General features: G+C 38.5%; 1 protein-coding gene across 11 annotated transcripts in view; it reads right to left on the bottom strand.

Annotated features, from left to right (window-relative positions):
• Nucleotides 1–385: 385 nt before the first annotated feature.
• Nucleotides 386–20,742, bottom strand: part of LOC6033422 (cell wall protein RBR3) — a 623,466-nt gene continuing 603,109 nt past the window's right edge. For 2 of the 11 annotated variants that reach the window (XM_038250157.1, XM_038250161.1), the window contains 5 exons: nt 20,195–20,377; nt 13,596–13,811; nt 7,843–8,010; nt 5,649–5,690; nt 386–5,017 (listed from right to left, as the gene is read on the bottom strand). In XM_038250157.1, the coding sequence (XP_038106085.1) occupies nt 3,674–5,017; nt 5,649–5,690; nt 7,843–8,010; nt 13,596–13,811; nt 20,195–20,377 (1,953 nt within the window). In that variant the 3' untranslated portion in view covers nt 386–3,673. The remainder of the gene's footprint in view (nt 5,018–5,648; nt 5,691–7,842; nt 8,011–13,595; nt 13,812–20,194; nt 20,378–20,742) is intronic. The other 9 variants (XM_038250165.1, XM_038250158.1, XM_038250159.1 and 6 more) reach the window with 8 other exon arrangements.

Below are 20,742 nucleotides of genomic sequence, written 5' to 3'. Positions count from 1 at the left end.
ATTCGTAAATTTTTAAGGCTGCAACGCGGCTTATAATATCAAGAAGCGAATAAATATATAGTCTATACATAAACAGCAACGTTCTAATAAAAAATCCCATTTACTGAACAAACAAAGCAGTTTTGTTTTTAAAGTTTGCTAACCATCAACCATATTTGTTTTAGCGTTTTTTGTGTGTATTTGTATGAATGTTTTTGACAAGCTTATTTTTTTCGCGCAGAATGAGTGTCAAAACTCTATTAATATTAACAAAAAGTACAGCTAAAAGTAGCATCATCGAACGCAACGTCGACTTAGCAAGCGATTCTATACAAATATTTACTCAACATAAAGTGTACGATAGATAGGTTTAACTTAATTCAAATATTAATGATTAATTGAGTTGTTTTGCGTTTTTTTTTTCAAGGGCAGGATGAAATGCGGAGATAGAGCAGTTTAAGCGTGGCAGAGCATTGCCTTTAGGGGGAGGCGCTTACTTAGGGTAAATATAACGTAAAGAATAGTAGGAAACAAACACCGTGATTGTACTTCGGTTTATTTTCATCGAAAATTAAAAAGAAAATGATTGCGCTGATTGTGGACAATACCGCGGGCGCATTTAAGCAGACAGGGCAAGACGGCTCAAATAATAAGGAAAGTGGGCGGGGAAAAGCGGGGTTAAATGGGTTGAAATTAGGTGAAGTCGACATAGAGTCGACGTAGTCGGGTTAGTGCGGTACTTATGGCGGGGTTATGTTAGCAAAGAGGTTTTGAAAGGGGAAATATGCATTTCACGAAAAAGGGAAGAGCGGGGCGAGAAAAAGCTTTTTTTTCTGTTTGTCAGGCGTACAACTATCTACAAATCTTTTTCACTAAAACAAACGATACGAGATACAAAATCAGCTAAGAAGTACAGTAAAAATACGTCCCAACGGTACCAATAACTGTCGATCTAGTAGCCAAACATAGCTTAAATGAGACATTTGACAGCTGACATTTGTTTTTACTTTGGAAAAACGAAAACATACTTAACATTTTTTTTTCTGAGGAAAATGCAAAATAATAAAATGCAAATAAACTGAATCACTAGATGGTTTGCAGCATTTTTGTTTACTGATATTTGTATTATCTTCTACGCATAAGGGATTCTAGATTAAGTAATATGAGTTTGTAATAGCATTCTAAACTTTGTTGTTGTTGTCAAACTGTAGCTTTTAATTCAATGATCTACGATTACTGTCTGCGAAACTGCACACAGCTGACATTGCTGTCAATTCGGCGCAGCGCACTATGTTTTGTATGTTTTTGTTTTTGTTTTCATATGCATCAATGCTATACAGTACACACGAGAGGGGGGAGGGAGGAGTAAAGTTTACTTTCTTTTGTTTTGTTATTCAAACAATTCGTTTATCATTATTATCAATGCAATTAGTTTTCGTTTGTTTTTTTTTCTCTTTTTTAATGATTGTTTTAGCTTGTTTGTCTGTGTTCTAAAATACATAAGTACAAGTCTACGTAGATTACTTAGCTAGCAAATAGGGCGAACCTACGTTCGGTTTCGGACTACTAGATTTCACTGTATTTTTTTTTGTTTTGCTTACTGTTTACACTCAAACCAAATGTCTGCTATTAAGGGGAAATGCTTTTAACAAAGAAGTTTTGTTTTATGTTTGTATGTTTTTTATAGTGTAAAGTGTGTTTTGTGGACGTTCCACAAGTTTTTCTCGAAAAACATGTATACAAATATATACTTTTGTGGGTGTGAGTGTGTGTTTTGTATCATTCTGCTAATTTTTATCATAAACTATCGGTAAAATAGAGCTCTCACAAGCATCAAAATCTGTAGCGATACTGGTTTACTTATTCACTTATTTACTTTTTTTACACACAATTGTAATACACGTTTGTGTTTGTTTCAGTTTAAATAGTAAAGTAGTAGTAATAGTAGTAGTAGTAGTAATAGCGTTGCTCGAATTCCGTAGTAACTTTTGTATTGGTTTTTATTCCGTGGGCATTGTAAGTGAATCATTTCGTTTGTATGTGTGTGTGTGCTACATTTGTTTTTCTCACCATTTCCGCATATTTTTGTTTAAGTAAATTTGCAGTGTATTGATAGTAGTAGTGGTAATTGTGTTAATAAGTTTCCGAACACGTGGTTTGTTTGCGATAACAACCCCAACATTTGCTGCATCATCTTTGCAATTGTACACAACCTTTCAATAGTTTGTTTCCGTTTGTTTTCAACAACTTTTGTCGAAATCTCTTGCAGGAAACTTGCATGCAATAACGGTTCACAAGTTGTATGTGTATATAATTTATTTTACGTTTTGTATAAAAATAGTAAGTGAATTAGTATCAAGGAACACAAAATCAGAAAGAATAAGAAACCTATCACAACTTTATGTTAAGTTACATTATTTACACTTTAGTACCTATTTCATCATATTTAACACTAGAGTAAATCACTACACGCTAAAAAAGTAATTGCAAACTTGAAACTAAACAAAAGAACAAAATCTAAACTCCTAATCTTACCGCTTAAAAAGCCACCCGTTATGGCTCAACTACACGTGTGACTACAAGTTTCAAAATTTCTCTGTCATATTTAGGCTTAAAACTTGTCTTCCTACGTTTGTTTGCGTGACACAAGATCGTTTACCTTCTTTCCACTAAACTTCTAAACTTCATTGCGAAATGCTGTCAAAATAAACCGATCGAAAACAGAACAAAAACAAAAAATACAGGGGAACTTTTGCGCAGCGTGTAATGTTTTTGTGTGTGTGGGTGTTGATTTTTTGAGTTCTGTCAAACAGAACATGTGTGTGGGTGTTTGTGTTGGAGTGTTTGCAAGCGAAGCGGGATTTTTTCTGCAGCATTTATTTGTGTGTGTGAAGCTATCACAGTTTCATTATTTTGATTCTTCCCTTTTTCTTCTCTTTTTTTTTTCTTTTTGTAAGAAAAAAACGCCTTGCAGTCAAGTGACAAAAAAAAAACAAACAAAAACAAAACCCAAACTACCCGTATGTATAAATAAACAAATGTGTGTGTACGGTACACAAAAAAGTACTTTTTAGTAAACAAAGACAGCTATAACAAAACTAGTACAGAATTTTAGCGTTCACTGGAACCGTGAACCGGGTTTTGCTTCCAACAGAATTGCACCTTAAATTAACTAAATTTGTTTTTGTTTACCTTCACTAACGACAAAATGATGCTATTCTTTGTTTTTTCCTTAACCTTAGTGACAAGATCACTCAATAAACGCTCTCTCTTTCTTGCAATGTTTTCCCTACAAGTTATGCATTACTTATTGATTTAAAATAATTATTTGTGTTTCTCATTTTGTGTGTTTACTGTTGCAGATAAAATGGTGTTACCTTTTTCCTCTATTATTTTTCTAACCACTTTTCTCCTCAATCTTGGTGAACATCTCGGTTGCGATTCTCGTTTTTATCAATGTGTGTGAGTTTGTTTATTTTTCTCATGTGTTCAGGCACTATCATCTTCATTTGTTGTTTATGTTTTTTTCCTTTGTTTACATCTTATTGTTTAATTCCGTTTGGTTTTGCTCTCATGGCAACGATTAGTGCGAGATGGGCGTGCGCGTGTGTGAGTGACTTGAGTGGTTCCTCGCGGAACGCGTATGGCAATTGGTGTAGGTGTGTGTGTGTGAGAGTGGGGATGGTTGCACTTCTTATGACGTTTTCATCTTTTTGTAAGGGTTAAGTACGACGGCGCTGCCAGGGGTGGGCGTGGCGGCCACTTGCGGCACCTGGGTCATGGCGCCAGGGATTCCGGTTAGGTTAGCGGTGCTGGGCATGGCGGTATGCATGGGGCTGCCAAACTGGTAACCGCCGGCTGCGGCCTGGAAGGCTGGGTACATGAAGCCCGCTTGGCTCATAAGCTGCTGCTGTTGTTGGGCGACGGCCGCGGCGGCTGCGTACGGATTGTGCATCAGGTTGGCCGGCATTTGTGGACGTAACATTTGCGTAAAGGCGGCCTGCGGCATGATGGGCGGCGGTGGACGCGAAAGCGTTGGAAGCATCGTTTGCTGAGGAGTAGCCGCGGCCATGGCCACTGCCGGGGTGCCAATGCGGGGTGGCGGATAGGTGGGAGCGGCGCCGGCAGCGGTAGCCGACGGTACACCGTAGGACTGGGCCTGCGTCATCAGGCTGGTCTTGTTCAGGGCTACCCCGGTGTAGCTGAGTGCGGTTAGTGGCTTGCCGGTTAAAGCGTTCGAAGCGGCAGCCATTTTAAGTGCATTGGCGTAGTTCTTCTGGGCTACCTCCTTCGCGAGGTTGGCGGCGTCCGCGTAGTGGGCTGAGTACTGCGCGGATGCGGCTGCGGCCTGGTTAGCTTGGGCAACCGCTGCCGCTTGGGCAGCGTGCACCGCTTGGGCTTGCGCTTGGATGCTAGCGTTGTAGCTGTTAATTTGGGCTGCGGAAACCGAGTAGTTTAGCATGGCGCTGGTGATCGGTGCCGGAACGGATTGCGTGGCCGACGTGGACACCATTGCTTGCGAAGCCGCAGTGCTGGTCGGGGTAAGCGTTAGTAGGGCATCGCTAACGCTAGCCGCAGCCGATACCACCGACAGATCGTCCTTCTCGCTGAGGTGACCCTCGGACTTGACGCTCTGGTCCGTGTCCGAGTGGACCTGGCCGTTGGACAGGTGGCCAATGGACGAAACCGATTGCAGTGAGAGTGACTTTGCAAGTGTTGTGTTTTTGTTATTTACTTTGTTGCTGTTGTTATTATTATTAACACTGTTACCACTACTAGTATAATAACTGCTGCTCGTCAAAATGGTGCTCGGAGCACTATTACTACTATTAGCAATTAGGGTTGCCGTCGAGGATGTTTGTGGAATATAAGTAGCAGATGTGGCGGAGGAACTGGGAGTTGGGTACTCACATGACACTGGCACGAACGGTTGCTGGAGCTGCATCAGCTGCTGGTACGTGGTGGCACCGGGCTGGTAAACCGGAATGCCAGACTTGTCCGCTGCGGTTCGCTTGTACGGGACCATGCCGGGGAATGCCTACGGGTTGGACGGATTGAAACAGGTGAGAACGGTTTTAGCCCCGAAGGAAGTCATTCTTTTGTCATGCACTTGGTTTTGGTGTGATTGTTTTTCAAAAAAATCTCGAAAAATTAGTTCACGTAACAAGATTTACAAATTAGCACAATCGTATCACAAAATGGGGGGAGAGAGTTGTCAAAGAGATACTGTGTGGTTTGGAACAGAAAAGAAAAATAGACAGAAAGAGAGAGATACTTAAAGAGACAGTGACAGATAGTTGGGAGAGAAGAGAGAGCTTTTCAAACTACGCGCGCAAAAAGAGAGCGGGAACGAGTGTCGGTTTCTCGCTCTGACGTTGGAAAGTACGCAGCCAAGACACCAATCCTCGACGTGTTCTATACATGATTGTTTGTTGTTTATTGATTTACGAGTGTGTTTACATCTACAAAGTTTTCTTTTATATTTGTCCGGAACCAACAGAAAAAAAAGAAACAAAATTGGCGAGAAAGAATAGAAAAATGCACACATACCGAAAAGGATTGCGCAAAGAAACAGAATGAAAACAAATCAACGAAACGAGGAGAGAAAGGAATCGGAACTGGTTTCTAAAAAAGAGTACAAAACTAAGATAATATGCATGGTTACTTACAAAGTTTTCATAGTAAAAAGATCCCATCGTTTTCATGTCCATCTGGTGGGTGCGAATGTGCGGTAGTAGTAGTAGGAGTTGTTTGTAGGTATAGTAGTACGACAGAGAATGAGAGAGAGGGGGAGTAGTGAGATAGTAGGAGTAAGCGGACACGCACGCAGTGTGGTTGTGTTGGTGTTGGATCCCGAGTGCGTGTGTAGAGGTGGCACACATTGAGGTTGGCGATACGCATACACACACACATACAGCACAGAATTAGCGCATTACACGTTCAGAGGAGGAGGGTGAGAAAGAAAGGATTTATTTTTTTGGAAGAGGGGTAGTAGTGTGGGGTGTGTTTGGATGTTTTGGTAGTTTCGTTGTTTGTGTGTGTGTGGCGAGAAGAGAGAGAAAAAGCGAGAAAAATAAAACACTCATTAGTAAGGTGTACAGATAGCTGCGCTAAATGATAAATATATAGTTTTTGTTTTGTTTTTTGTACAAAAGATACCAGAAAAAGAACTAAAAATCAAATAAATACAACTAAAAAAGAAATGGGAAGAGTAGATTCTTAAAATTAGGACTTCTGGATGGTGGGCAATTTGTCTCCAATTTGGAATTGCTCCTCACAATTTGTGACAATCTCTCTATAAAATCTTGTGTTTTTGTTTGGCTTTGTCAAACCAGTCATGTTTTTTTTTCAAGTTGCGAGAATGTTTGCTCCCCTACGACAGTTGTCAGATGCTTTGTACAATTTTGTGTTTATTCGCCTGCACTGTTATCGTTGCCTAAATCGCGCAAACATTATGATGAAAACAATTTACCCGCGTGTTATTTTCTTTTTTTTTTTGCTATTTGCTGAAAGTTTGAAGCGCAAAACCAAAAAAAATAAAAATAAATAAATAAATGGATGACACATTTGGCAAACACACACCAATACACATACATCAGTTTGTCCATTACCGATGAACAATATTTACGCACGTTGTTTCTCACAAACACACCATACATTCATACCTAACCTTACCGAAAGCTTGTTTTTCACACATACACGTACACACATACAGTGATGAGGCGAAGAGAGTGATAGGTTGCGCATAGTGGAAAAAAATGATACGCTCGGAAAATATCTGATAGCAGCAACGGAAAAAATATAGTTCGCTAGAGAAAAATGAAACGTTACACAGTGTGGAAAAAAAAATTGGTACTTTCGTTACTTTGCATAACTACATATTTAATGTTAAAAACAGGGTTAAAAAAGACTATTTAAGATTAAATTGTTAAATTGTTTTCACAAAATGTTGAGAAACTTAAACAAATTTTGTTCAAAAATTATGCTTTTTATTATTATTCAATCAAAATTTGGTGTAAGTGCCATTCTTGAAATGTGTTTTTTGTTTCTGGTAAAAGGAATGTTACAAATTTAAACACTAAAATATTTTGCACCAGGGCAGATTGCCGATTTTTGAATAATGTCAAATCGGCGCTTACGTCGCATTGTTGGCAAATTTCAATTTGGAATAAATAAGATCAATTTTGAGTCAATATTTTTTAATGATCGTGAATTTTGGAACAGATTGCTTAGCGTGATGAGGTTGTCTTTTAATGATTTTAATCACTTTTACGTAATGTGACGTAAGTGCCATTTTTAAAGTAACGTAAACGCCAATACATTTTTTTGTCACACTGTATAATCGGGTTCGATGGATGGTGTTGGACTGTTTGTTTTTACCTCGCACACACGCACGCGTGTGTGTGTTTAACTCTTGTTTGGCATACATGCTAGCAACTTTGATTCCAAGACCGTTTCTGGTTTGCATAGTTTTTTTTTTGTATTTCGTTTATATTGATTTCTCGATATTTTTTCCTCAAACAAAAAAGCAAGCTATAACAGAGTCATGCGTAAGCTACGGCAGTGTGGTACAATACACTTGGTGGGGAGGAGTGAGGTTTGGGGTTTTATTTTGGGGGAGAGAAAAAACAAAAGACTTGTAAACAAAACTAAAATTTTGATCAAAACAACACAAAGGACTCGGAACTGAGGGGTAAACAAGTGGGGAGAATATTTTTAAAGTAAATGTTAACAAATTAAGCTAAACAATTATGTCTAACGTTACAAACAATCGAAAACAAAGGGGAATTTGAGTAAACAAAACAATAAAAGAGAGAATAAAAAAGGGATGGCAAAAAAGAGAACTCAAAGTAACGCAAGTACCATTTGTATCATATCGTTTTCGGCCGAACGCTTTTTGCCGGCCTCGAGAGGCGAGTGAGCCGCGGCTGAGGCGGCTGCGGCGGCGGCGGCGGCGGATGGCGGCAGCGGTGGTGGTAGGGCGGCGGCGGCAGCGGCAGCGGCGACAGCGGCCACGGATACTGGTGCAGTCTAGAGGTTTTTGTTGTTTTTTTTTTCGATTTTTTTGTTTGATCGCGTTCGTACGATAGGGGTAGGGGGGAGGGGGGGGGGGGTGGATAGAGGAAAGAGGGGGGTGGAAGAGTATGTAAGTGTGTGCGAGTGTTTGTGTGTGTGGGGAATTGGTTTTCGAATGGAAATATTCGAAAATTTTCAGGGTGTTTTTTTTAAGGATACATGAGTTTTGTTTTTTCATTTGTTTTGGACGGGGTTTGGTGATGGTTTAGGAAAAAGAAAAAGAAGCATAACAAGCATTTAATATAATAAAGTATTTCGTTTTTGATGAAAAAAGAAAAGAAAGAGAATATACAAAACATATTTATAAGAAAAATTTCCGAAATAATATAATCTAATACTTATTTAAATTCGTGGGAAGTGAGGAGGACAGTATTGTAAGTAGTTTTTTGAGTTGTTTTAAAAGTAAAAATAGGGGGAAAGGGGGCTCAGATTAACATAATTGCGGTGAATGGGATCGATTAAAGAAGCATGTTTCGCAAGTTGTGAAGAAGCTTCCGAGCGCGCACCGTAATTTTATATGTACACAGTAACATCGTTGTTTTCATCATAATTGGCAATAGGCCACGGGGTACATCCCTAAGTTAGCAAGTTTTGTTGCTGTTTTTTGCTCTGTTCGAGTTGGTGGATCTTCTACACACTATCAAGTGGACGGCTTTTGCTGTAGAACTGCCTGGCAACTCTGACCAGATCGACGGATTTCAGTATTCTGACGTAAAGCTTCGTTGACCTAAACTTAAAACTAGACTTATTTATCGAAAACCTCAACCAAAATAACTCTTTCAAGGTATTTTCACTTAGATTTTTTCAAAACCAAACTTGCTCTGAAACGCGTTTTTTATTTATTTTCATTTTCATTCAACTTGGGTTAATTTCAATCAATTTGGTGAAATGATGAAAAGACTAAATATTACCCAAAACTGAGGAACAATGATATTATTCAAAGATAACTTTAAATCCGGTTTGATATTGAACAAATCTGAGGAACGCAACCCTCAATAAGTTATTTGGGTGAGGATGTAAGGTTTATGCACCTTCATAAAAAAAAGTTTGAGAAATATTTTGTATTTTCCTAAATATTTTGTTAGTTTTATTACTCTCTAGGTATTATATTTTACGTTTTTGTTGTTTATTCACGATTAGAAAACGATATTGTTTTGGATTCATCTTGAGTGATACGCTTAACAACGCGTTTATCAAGTTATCCTGCGTCTCCATAAATTTTTTAGACATAAGTTAATTTCATTTGACTAAAAATCATTAAAATCTAAAAAAAACATTGTAAACAAGAATAGAATTTTCAATGAAATGTAACCAAGATCCTTATAATTCAATGACTAAAAACAGTTACCTGACTATTCAATTCAAAGATATTCTATTCTACAAGTATCATCAGATGCGTAGACTAGCTATTCTAGAGCTTACTAACCTCTGATTACGGAACACTTCCGAGCTACTCTCTGAGAATGTGAAATTTTAAACTTCATTTACACACTATTCTAGAATATGATTCTTGTTTTTCGAAAACGTAAAGTACCCGCAGCTGCGTTTCTACACTCTAAATGGGTAAATGTGGGGATGGAGCTAACCTTTTTAGGGGAGGAGAGAGGGTAAAACACGACATGCAGGGGTGTTTGATTTTAATTCATCTATCTAAAAGGGAGGAAGGGAGAGACAATGATCGGAACACATTGACGGATTTTTTCGGGTTGAATTCTCACGAGAGGGGCCAAATTTGATGAAACGCGAGAGAAAAGGGGGCAACAATGAACTAGAGAAACGAGAAAGAAAGAAAGAGACACAGGTAGACAAAGTTGGAGAGGGGCAACAACGACAGTTTTGAACGCCATTTTCTTGTTTAAAATTGTAGCTTTGAAGAAATGAACTTAAAAGTTTTGGTAACACACAGCGCTGCAACGAAACTGGGCGCACTGGCACTGGCTGGCTGGTTTGCTGGCAAGCTTGTTCTTTGACAGATGAGCGCGTTGCGGCGCGGTTTGACAGATGGGTTTGACAAGTGACGAGTTTTGTTTTATAACATTTTGAAAGAAATGTTTTTTTAATTGGGTGATTTTGATTAATGAATTGTTTGTGAAAGCTTATTTTTTTTCTTTTTCAATTAAAGGTTATTTATACCTTAAGACAGTGCGTAATAAATAGTTTCTCTCATTTTTCACAGTTTACTGAGAGCAAAACAGAGACAGTAAACAAACCGAGAAAAAGAGAGTTACTTTCTTGTTTTGTGCTAACCCTTAGTGTTATTTGTTGTACATAGTTGTGTTATTCGTGAAGAACTGCATTTTTTGATAATTTCCAAGAGATTAATTATTTCAAACATAATTTATTCATATCATAAAGTTTTTTTTTTGTTTTAAAAATTGTGTGTTTTTTGTTAATTTACAAGTTATGCGGATAACGCAAACTCTGTACAAATAAAATTCTCAACGTTTGTGACTGTGGAAGGTAACGCTACAGTAACACGTTTGGGAACGAAGGTACAGAGAAACCTCTTTTTACGTGGTGGCGTTACGCTTTTTGTTTCGTAGATTTCTCCCAAACCATGCAATATTTTTGCAAGCTTCTAAAAGCTTTTCGTAGAACTGAACAAAACCTACAAATTGCTTTTAAAAGATTGCAAAAATATTGCGTCGTTCCAGAGAAATCGACAAATTAGAAAAACGTAACGCACCGCGTAAAAAGAGGTTTCACTGTATCTTTTCAATAAGTCCTCTTGTCCGGTTGAAAAGGTGCGCTGAGGCGTTACGTTTTGTAATTTGTCGATTTCTCTGGACAACTAAATGTTACCTGCTACATTTTCAAATCAATTTGTACGCCTTGTCCATCCCTTCAAATCGCTTTTTGAAGCTTGCAAAAATGTTGTTTGGTTTCAGAGAAATCGACGAAATAAAAAGCACAAAACCTCCATGTAGAAAGAAATTTCTTTGTGCCTTTTAAATATTTTTAAAGCAACTTTGAGATTGGCGCAAGAAAATCAATTTGCGTTTAAAAATTTGCATTTTTTAATGGGGAATCAACCACTTTTTACGTGGAGGCGTTACGTTTTGTAATTGGTTGATATCTTTGGAACAAAGCAAAATTTGTGCATTCATTTGAAGCAATTTGTACGGCTTCTGCAGATTTACAAATCGCATTTAAAAGCCTTCAAAAATGTATTTAAGTTTCAGAGAATATGACAAAATAAAAAGCGTAACGCCTTCCTGAGGGTTCTCTGTAGAACAAAACATAATGCCTCCATTTTAATAATAATTTCACTGTACTTTCAAAATCTCAAATAAATCCCATGACATTTCAAATATCAAGGTTAATATTTATTGAATGTTGAAATCACAAAAAAAAATCCTCAGGATAGTTCAACTTAACATAGTGTACAGACGTGACAAATAGTATAGTGAAACCTCTTGTTACGCGGTGCGTTACGTTTTTATAATTTGTTGATTTCTCTGTAACGCCGCAAGATTCTTGCAATCTTTTAAAATTAATTTGTAGGTTTTGTTCAGAACTACAAAACGCTTTTTGAAGCTTGCAAAAATATTGTTTGGTTTAAGCAACCGGACCCTATGATGACAGTTATCGCGAGTTGCGCGTATTCACCGACAGATGGCAAGTGGGCCTCGTCGGAGTCCGCCCATCAAATACGCTACTCAAAATTTGCACATGAAACTTTTTTTTCGTGACGGCTTTTGCGGCACACTCACTTCTACTGTTCTAGACTAATATTTGAACGTGGCGTATCTCGTAACAAGTTTTTAAAGAAAATGATTCCAGAATGCTTATTTTGTCGTTTTAAACCAAAACAAGGCAAAAACTATATTTATTTAAACTATTCGCCATTTTCAAAAGTTTGGCTAGAAAATATCGAAGGCCGCCATCTTAGGCCCACTGGGCCCACAAAACTAGAGATCCTTAATAGGGAGACTGGTCAAAGTGAATTTGACGTACTCAAACAGACACGAGTTTGACGTATCCAAACGAGCATTTCCCTTTACGCCCAGCAGAACTTATCAGTGTTGCCAAGCTCAAAACATACGTTGCCAGATCGATTTAGCCAGCTTAGACCAGTCTCCCTATTTAGGGTCTCTACACAAAACGGGGTACGCTCAGTTTGTATGGGAGCTGTCAACATGCTCCCGGGCTGGGTTTAAGAGAAATCTACGAAACAAAAAGTATAACGCCACCGCATAAAAAGAGGTTTCTCTGTAATTCTTTGACTACAAATAATCAGTCTGTATCCAGGTTTTTAAGCGAAGATGGCGTTCGAATTGTGAACGTCCGAAATGTCAAAATCGCTCAGTAGCACCAGCATTGAAAAAAAATATGGCTGTCATGCCATGGCACACTTTTTTCGTAATGTTGGTACCACTGCATGGTTTTGACATTTCGGACGTTCACAATTCGAACGCCATCTTCGCTTAAAAATCTGGATAATGACTTACGAAAACAATTCGCTTTAAAAAAACATGATTTAATTGCTATTTTGAACTTTCAAAGAATTGTGAAAAAGGGTAACGCATTTTATTTGCCGTTTTAAAAAAAATCTGTGGAATTGTATTAATAACATTGGACGAGATGTTTAGCATTAGTGAACTCAATCACTAAGGACAGGACAAAAAACGAATTTGTTATAACGTAGACGGGAATTTCCGTAAATGAAAAGTGTAATCGTCAGTAACAGCAGGCGTTACGAAACTTGTAAATGTTCACATGACGAACATACTGCTTCAAATAAATTTGGGAGAACTCACCGAAAACGAAAAGTTTCTCATTCGAATGTTCCGTGAATACTGTTCACGCAATCATGAACAATGATTCATGATTTGCTCGCAAAACGTTTGATAGATGAAAATTGAGAGCTCAGTGGATGCTGCCGACGACGAGTAGATGTCTCTGAAGTTGCGATTCAAGGCTGGTTTGTTTGTAAACAATGGCTCTTGCTTTCTTTCTCGATTTTTTTTGAAAGGGTGGATTCTACCAGGGGTCGGGATTAGGATTGGGAGCAGCTCTCTACGCTAAAGCGGGCTGGAAAACCGAGGTGGGACTTTTGTGCTCTGTGTGTATGTGCCAGAGAGAAACGGAGAGAGAGTGTGTCTTTCGTGTTAGTACAGAGAGAGAGAGAGAGAGTGGCAAAACAAGATTTGGGAACTTGAGAGTTCTGTGAGAGAGTGTTTTGGTGTTTGTTTTGTTCGGTTGGGGGTAGGGAGGAAACAAAATGGAAAACGTCAAAACCAAAAAACAAAAACGGTCGGCAAACTTAGGAGTTTGTGAGAAGTAAAACAAACGGAACACAACACAAGGTGGTAAGTTTGGGGTTAGTGGGTAGTGGTGTGGAAATGTTAGTGGTTAGGGGTGTTAGACGGGAAACTGAAAGAGTATGAGAGAATAAGAACAGAGGAAGGTGAGGGGGAAAACAGAGAGAGATATAAAAACAAACGGAAACAAGAGAAAGAGAATAGAAGAAAAAGAAGAAAAATGTTTCTTTTTTTCTTGATTTTTGTTTGATGTTTTGTATTAAAGGGTAGCCATACCGCGGTTGCGCGTGACTGCGCTGCTTTTATTTGAGCCTGCAGGTGCAAGGGAGGATGGAAGTAGCGACAAGGTTCACGAGCGCATCTACCCTTCACGGCATCCATGCACACCGTGACGGAACCGTCTTCGTGTGTTGTGACGCTCTCCTGCGGATGAGCAAACCGGCATTCCGACTCAGCTCGCTTGCAGGCACCGCGCATGAATTCGCGACATACCTAAAGACATTATCTGCTAATTGATGTTTGTCTTCACTTTTTGATATGTAATAGTCAAATATTTGGGAGGAGGTTGGGGGTAGGTTAAGAAATTTTGTATTTTTTGGGGGAGATTTTATTTTATTTTGCTTTACTAGTAGGTATTAGAATGGTAGTTTTTGCTTCAAATGCGATTTAGTAGCGTTTTTGTTTTTTTTTTTTGCAAAAAAGTATGCTAATAAAAATGTTTAGTTGCTTGCCAAAAAACGAAAACGAACAAATATTGATAAAAAGAGGGTTTTAAAAAAACTTTGCGGTTTTAGTTTCAAGAAGTAAAGAAAAACACATCGACCACGGTTGCAGTGTGAATCGGTAAAAGTTCGAAAAATCTGGCGCAAAACAAACGGAAAACTTTCTGAGGAAAGCGGCTCGACAAAGTAACGTGTTATTATGCAGAACGCAGAGTGTTAAAACGACAACACAAAATGTTTTGTTTGAAACGAGTAAAACTCATCGGCAGATAATTTAGCGGTACAAACAGAAAACTTTAGCTAGCGAATATTTATAAGAAAATATTAAAAAAAACGGCGTTTACTGGCACCTTAGAGGGGGCGTTACGCCCCCCGTTACTTTCTCTTTAAAAAATCGGTGCGACAATCGCAACGTGCCGTGACTTAACGCGCGCAAAAACTCGGTTCTGTTAGCGATTCGTAACGTTGCGCTGTAAAAACGAAAACGTAGCGAACAATAGAAAGAGAGAGCGAGAGAGAGAGAGAGCTAAAATTATTTGCTGAGAGCGAGAGCGATGCAAAAAACGATAAAAAAGTAACGGGAAAGCGCACGCAAAAATAAAGAAAGTTTGTTTGCAGCGGCGGTGCACGATATTGCTTCTCTTTTTGACGTTTCGAAGACGCGCGTGGCGCTGTTTGTGGAAGTCACTTTGTGGTGGCGCTCAGTAATGGCGGACGGTTTGAAACATTTGTCAGGGGCGTTTTAAGGGGGGCGGCGGGGTACTGTTTCTTGTGTACCTTGCGTACTTTTGGTGGGTTAAGAAACAAACAGAAGAAGTGTTGAGGTTGGGGGGTTCGGGGGTCCAAAACCGGATGTAAAGTGGGGGAGAAATGAAACACAGACAGAGAAGTACAGAGAGATGTAGAGTAAAAAAGGGTGAAGGGGCGGAGGTGGTTTCGGTTTTTTTACTTCTAACATTTTTCAACAAAAATCATTCGTGTATCAGTGTAGTAGTGTGGCAAGTCTGAAATGGCGGGACGTACGAGCGGTTGAAGTGGTGGATGCACGAAGAAACGCTTGTTTTTGGTAGGAAAAGAGGGGGGTTTATAACCTACAGAAGAGGGGGGTCGTCCAGGGGTGGAACAAGGGGGGCGATCTATACCAAGGAAATGGACACTATCGTTTGTGTGTGTGACACTAATATGACAGTAGAGGCTCAGATCGGGTTACTAGAGAGAGAGAGAGACTAGTTTGACTAAGGAACATGGTTACACTTTCGCTCTAGAAGAGTTTGTTTTCGTAGCACAACCCTAGGTTGTGGTTTTGGTTTAACTTTCACCTAAATTTGTTTCTCTATCGAAGATGGTTTTTGGTGTCTTCGCTATCCTATTGTTCTGTTTTTAGTTAAGAAGCGGTTTATACGTAACAAGAAAGTAGTAAACAATTGGTGCAGTTGAAAGGTAAACAAACCGTCACAATATTGCTCTCGAAGCTAGTTTTTATTAAGATATCTAGTCTATTTTTATGTAACGCAAGCAATATTCCGAGGTATACGATCGTGCTTTTGTAAATTCTCTTTTAAGAACTATAAAAAAACATCTCAACTTATTTAGTAGATATGATTATGAATGACATCGATGGACATGATAATGATTCGCTGACAGATGATGATAATTCTACGCATATTGTTTGAATCTAGCCTTGCGTTTGACAGACGCTTGACCAGACTCAACGCATTACAAGCATGAAGGTAAGCATTTTGATAGAATCTGTCAAACGCAGAGTTGTATTGTCTTTCTATAAAAATAAAAAAAAATAATAATGAGAATTGATAAAATTAATTTCAACTGTTTGAAATTTGAACCCTTCCTTGGAGCTGACTTTTTATTTCAAATGGATTCAGGGAATGTTTGGTTACGTAACAAACAAGACGAGTGCCGATTTGATTTTCATTTTTAGTTTGACATTTCACAGGGATCTTACCCAAATGTATGTTAATTGAAAAAGGTATGGCGAACTTTTCAGCTGTATAAAAATAGTTGGCACTAAATGTAGATTCCAAAGTGAACTCAAACAACATGTTCAGATGAAAACTGAAAAAAAAAACAAGCCAGCATTTCGAGCTTTCAATTTTTGACAGCTGCAATATTCGCCTTACATTTTTCAACCTAAAACCTTGACAAATGATGCGAGTCTAGTAAAACAGTGCTAAATTTAGGTAAAGCCTTGTTGCATAAACGGTTAAATGCATGGGAAGTAATGAAATGAAATCTATTTATTTTTACTTAATTTCTTCTGCAGCATTTTGGTTCTATAAGCGTTCCACAATGAGTTCAAACTACTGTTAAACATTTGTATAACCTATTTTAAATAAATGTTTCGGAAATGAAATTTCGATTTCGATATCATTGTGACAAACTAGTTTCGTGAAACACTATTCAAGGCATATTATATTAAGTTCGACGTTTCGGCCCACATCTATCCTTCTTCAGGGTTCGCAACGCAGTTGTTTCTTTTGTCTAGAATCTTTACAGAAAGTCGCTTCGAAAGTTCATATGAAAAATATTTTTCTTTAATTTATGCGTGGAGATCTTTTTTTTTTATTTTATAAAAGTATTTTTTTTTGTTTTATAAAAGTTACACAAGTGTTCCAAAGAAGATTGCTGCCTTTATTTTATTGTTTGTGTGACTTATGTACAGTTCGGTTTATGATTGATGATCTAATGACTCAATTTGTCAACGTTTCGGCTGAAATTAAGTCTTCTTCGGGGTTTTAAATCAGGTTTACGGTTTTGTTCCTACCTGCTCTTTGTTTTATAAAGGTTTCATAAGAATTTCAAAAATGCTTTGTGTGACTTTCAAGTTGTTCATGATGGATTTAATTGTTGAAAATCTCATTTTAAAGTCCTTTCCCAAAATTTTCCGCTGATAAATGATCACCCAATAAAACCGCTCTGTCACAAGCTCCACTTCAGACTGCACGGGGAGGCTCAATTTAAAACAAATGCCAGCTCCAAAATTCCGGAACGGACGGCCCCCCTCTAATTGATGCACTTGGTACCCAACTGCACGGGGGGTGGCCCGTGCAATTGAACTTTACGATCAATTAATCAACCGAATGGGTGGGCCGTATTTTTCATCTGCTGACAGAGGCAATTTTCCGGCCGTCCCGAAACCCGACAAAGAAACACACTCCTGTCAACCGGAACAAGTTGTGTGCCGTTCTGGATCAACAGCTCAAAGCTCCAAACAAATTTGTGTGTGCGAACACACGTGGCGACAAAAAAAAAACGAGGGCCAACATCCAAAAGTCAGATATACTCGACATCATTTGGCCGACTGCATTCAAACAAATTTGCACACCCGGCGTGAAATATTGTGATAAACGATACTCTGTACAAGTGGCCGCCAGGAATGCCACGTGTCCGAATGTGCAAGTTTGGGCCCGGAAAGGCGTGAAATGCGGGTCACATTAAGGTAACAAATTGCTCGAAATGCTGGTGGGGCTTCTGTTGTTGTCCTCTGGTAGAAAAAAACTAAAAAAAGAAATTCGAAAAAAAAAGTTTGGCGACGACGGGATTTGAATTTCGCGCTGATTGGTCGCCAAACCTGCGCCTTTACCAACTTGACCATGGTAACCTTTCGTCAACTTCGTGCTAATTTGCATAGATATCACTTTTAAGGTCAAATTGACAAAGTTTCAAAAATTAAAGGACCACCCTAGTCTTCTGAAACTCCCTTGCTGAAGAATCGCCTTCACGGTGACATTTCGGCTTGCAAATAGAGTCGCAACAAAAAAAAGTGTTGCATGTTGGAAGGAGTGACAAAGTTCCGACAGCAGGCGTGAAAAAAAATACCCCCAAACTCGTCCAGCGAACCATAATTTGATTTTCATTTCGGCCTATAAATAAACATCGCACTCGTTCCGGACATCGGCGAGAGGACATCAATAAATCAGAACTTCACGGAACGGGTTGGGGGGTTTGGAAAAAAAAATGTTTAATTTTTTCCACCACTTTTGGCCGCAAGTTTTCGAAATATTTGCACTACATTATGTCAATTTGAGTGATTAATTTAAACTTTTTTGTTTGGGCGAGGGTTTCCGAGGGGTGTTGGTGGAGTTTCGAAAACCCGTACGAAACGGGATCATCAATTTTGCATGTTCAGCTGTTTGGAACGACATTTGCCGACCGCATGGTGCGCGGCTGTAAAACGTTTCGGTTGGCCGAACCTTGTTCGATGATTTGTGGTGTGGAGTTCGATTTAAACTACGATTTTGAGAGGGGAAAAAATGCATTTGAAACACATTTAAGTTCAGCTCCAGGAATTGTTTTGTGATTTGAATAAACGAATATGGTGAAGATGACAACTGAAACAAATTACAAAAAAGTTCAACGTTTCGGCTCACACGAAGTCTTCTTCAGGGTTCCTAAGACATTTATTTATTTTGTTTATGCCAAAATCTCTGTAGAAGACTTCCTAAAAAGTCCAAGCAAAACATAAGTTTGATTGATATTCGAAAAACTGAAATAAAGTTTTTTTGAAATAAGTTTTTTTTTTCATATTTTGTTTGTGCTTGGATCTCGAACCAACATTTTATTGCCACGACATTTCAGAGAAAATTGCTACATAATGAATGCATTTCTGTTTTTTTTACGTTTCGATTCACCTGAAGTCTTCTTCAGGGTCTTTAACAATATTTTTTTCTCCTTTGTTTAAGTAAGATGATCAGCTAGAGTCGAACTGTTATGTCTAATAGTCAAAACTTAAGATATGGAAAAAAATGATATAAGTTTTGTTTTTACGACGTTTCGGCTCAAACAAAATCTTCTTGAGGGTTTTAACAAATTTTTTTTCTTGAAAATGTCCTAAATGCTGAACACATTTGCAAAAAAAATAAATAAATTTGTCATTCAATGAAGACAACTACTAGTTTTGCTTGACGTTTCGATCCAAATGTAGTCTTCTTGAGGGCTCCAAACGAGCGTGTCAAGACTTAATCTCTGAAAAAGACTTCTGCTGATGACGAAACTTAAACTTAAAAAAGACAACAAAAGACGACAAAAATGAAGAATGATACAGTGAAAATGTCAACAGTTCGTGCGCTAAAGCGAGAGTAGAATAATAGTAGAAGTGTGGTTTCTCCGAAAAAAAGTGTTCGGGGGATGCAACAGCAAGACACTGACAGTTTTGAGGTAACATTTTGGCGCGCTGGCGGTTTTTCTCTAGCAGTAGCTGTTTCGGGTAACTGTCACTATTTCAGCTAGATCTTGGTTTGAATGTCAACATCGGTTGTTTTGTTTCGGTTAAGTACTCAGCTTAGGCTAGTTCATTCCATAAAAATTAATTGAAAACTTGCTTTTTTGTTTATAAGTCTTAGGCGGTTGTTTATGGATAGATAAACATGTATATCGTACAATAGGTCTAGATTACTTAACTAAATTATTTACAGCGTTTGTTTTTTTTATTTGTAACTTAAGCATTGCTGGAGGAACCTTCCAGAGTGATGGGCTGAATTTGACGTTTCTGCTCACGCGACGCCTTCTTCAGGGCTTGTAACGAGTTTTATTCAATTTTCAAGCCCTTTCACGTCCGGAAAGTTCCTCCAGCAATCACCGTCGAGAATTATTAGGCGTTCGTTACTCTAAGAATGTTAAAATAAACGTTTAATCTATTCACAGCCAGATGAAAACAAAAGTTTGGAAAGAAGAACCATTCATGTACAAAAGTAGCGTTTTGGCTTAGTTAAAGAGTATCAATCCAGAAGAACAGGAAAAAGTAGGGTAATGTACATATATATATTTGGTAATCATATTTATAGAGAGTAAGTAAAACTTAAAAAAAACAAAAAAAGGTAGTGAGGTGCGAAAACTTTTAATTCTGTACAGATAAAGCGTTCGTTCAATAGGTAAATATTTAAACAATTAACAGAATAAAACGACAAGCATTTTTGTTCGTTTTATTGTTTTTTTTTTGTTGCATTATTTTTATTGGGAAAAGACAGACAGACACAGAGAGGTAAAGGTAGAATACTATATAATGTTTCTAAGGCAAAAAACATGGGGGGGCAGTTCAATTTCAAAGGGGGGTATTTTTTGTTGTTGTTGGGGGAGTCTTTAGGGGTGCGTTCCAGTTCCCAAACACGAGAGTTCTGGACGCGGGGACCGTCTTACCTCGAGCCTGTCCGAGCGGGGAATCTTCTGCTGGGCCTGGGGCACGACGGCCTGCTGGACGACGGGGCCCAGCTGGGACGGATCGGCGGGCCCGAGCAGCGTCGGCATCAGGTGCCCCGGCGGGAAGTACGGGCTGTACGTGCTGGCTGGCATGCTGGCCAGGTACGGGTTGGTTGCCTGTGTCGGTTGGAGGGAGAGAGAGAGAGAAAAGAGAAGGGGGACGATTATCATAAGAATATGGGCGGATTTTTCCGGGATTTTCTAGTTCGTTGAAGAGGTCACAAGTCGTTCTTGCTGCAGCAATTCAAGTTGATTTTTTTTAAATTTTGTTTTTGAAGTCGACATTGATTCATTTGAATCATTTGAATCATTTGAATCATTTGAATCATTTGAATCATTTGAATCATTTGAATCATTTGAATCATTTGAATCATTTGAATCATTTGAATCATTTGAATCATTTGAATCATTTGAATCATTTGAATCATTTGAATCATTTAAATCATTTGAATCATTTGAACCATTTGAATCATTTGAATTATTTGAAT

Source organism: Culex quinquefasciatus, chromosome 2 (assembly GCF_015732765.1).
Source record: "Culex quinquefasciatus strain JHB chromosome 2, VPISU_Cqui_1.0_pri_paternal, whole genome shotgun sequence".
Taxonomy (NCBI): Eukaryota; Metazoa; Arthropoda; class Insecta; order Diptera; family Culicidae; genus Culex; species Culex quinquefasciatus.
The sequence above is the reverse complement of the archived record's forward strand: the minus strand, read 5'-3'. Positions and strand labels throughout refer to the sequence as shown.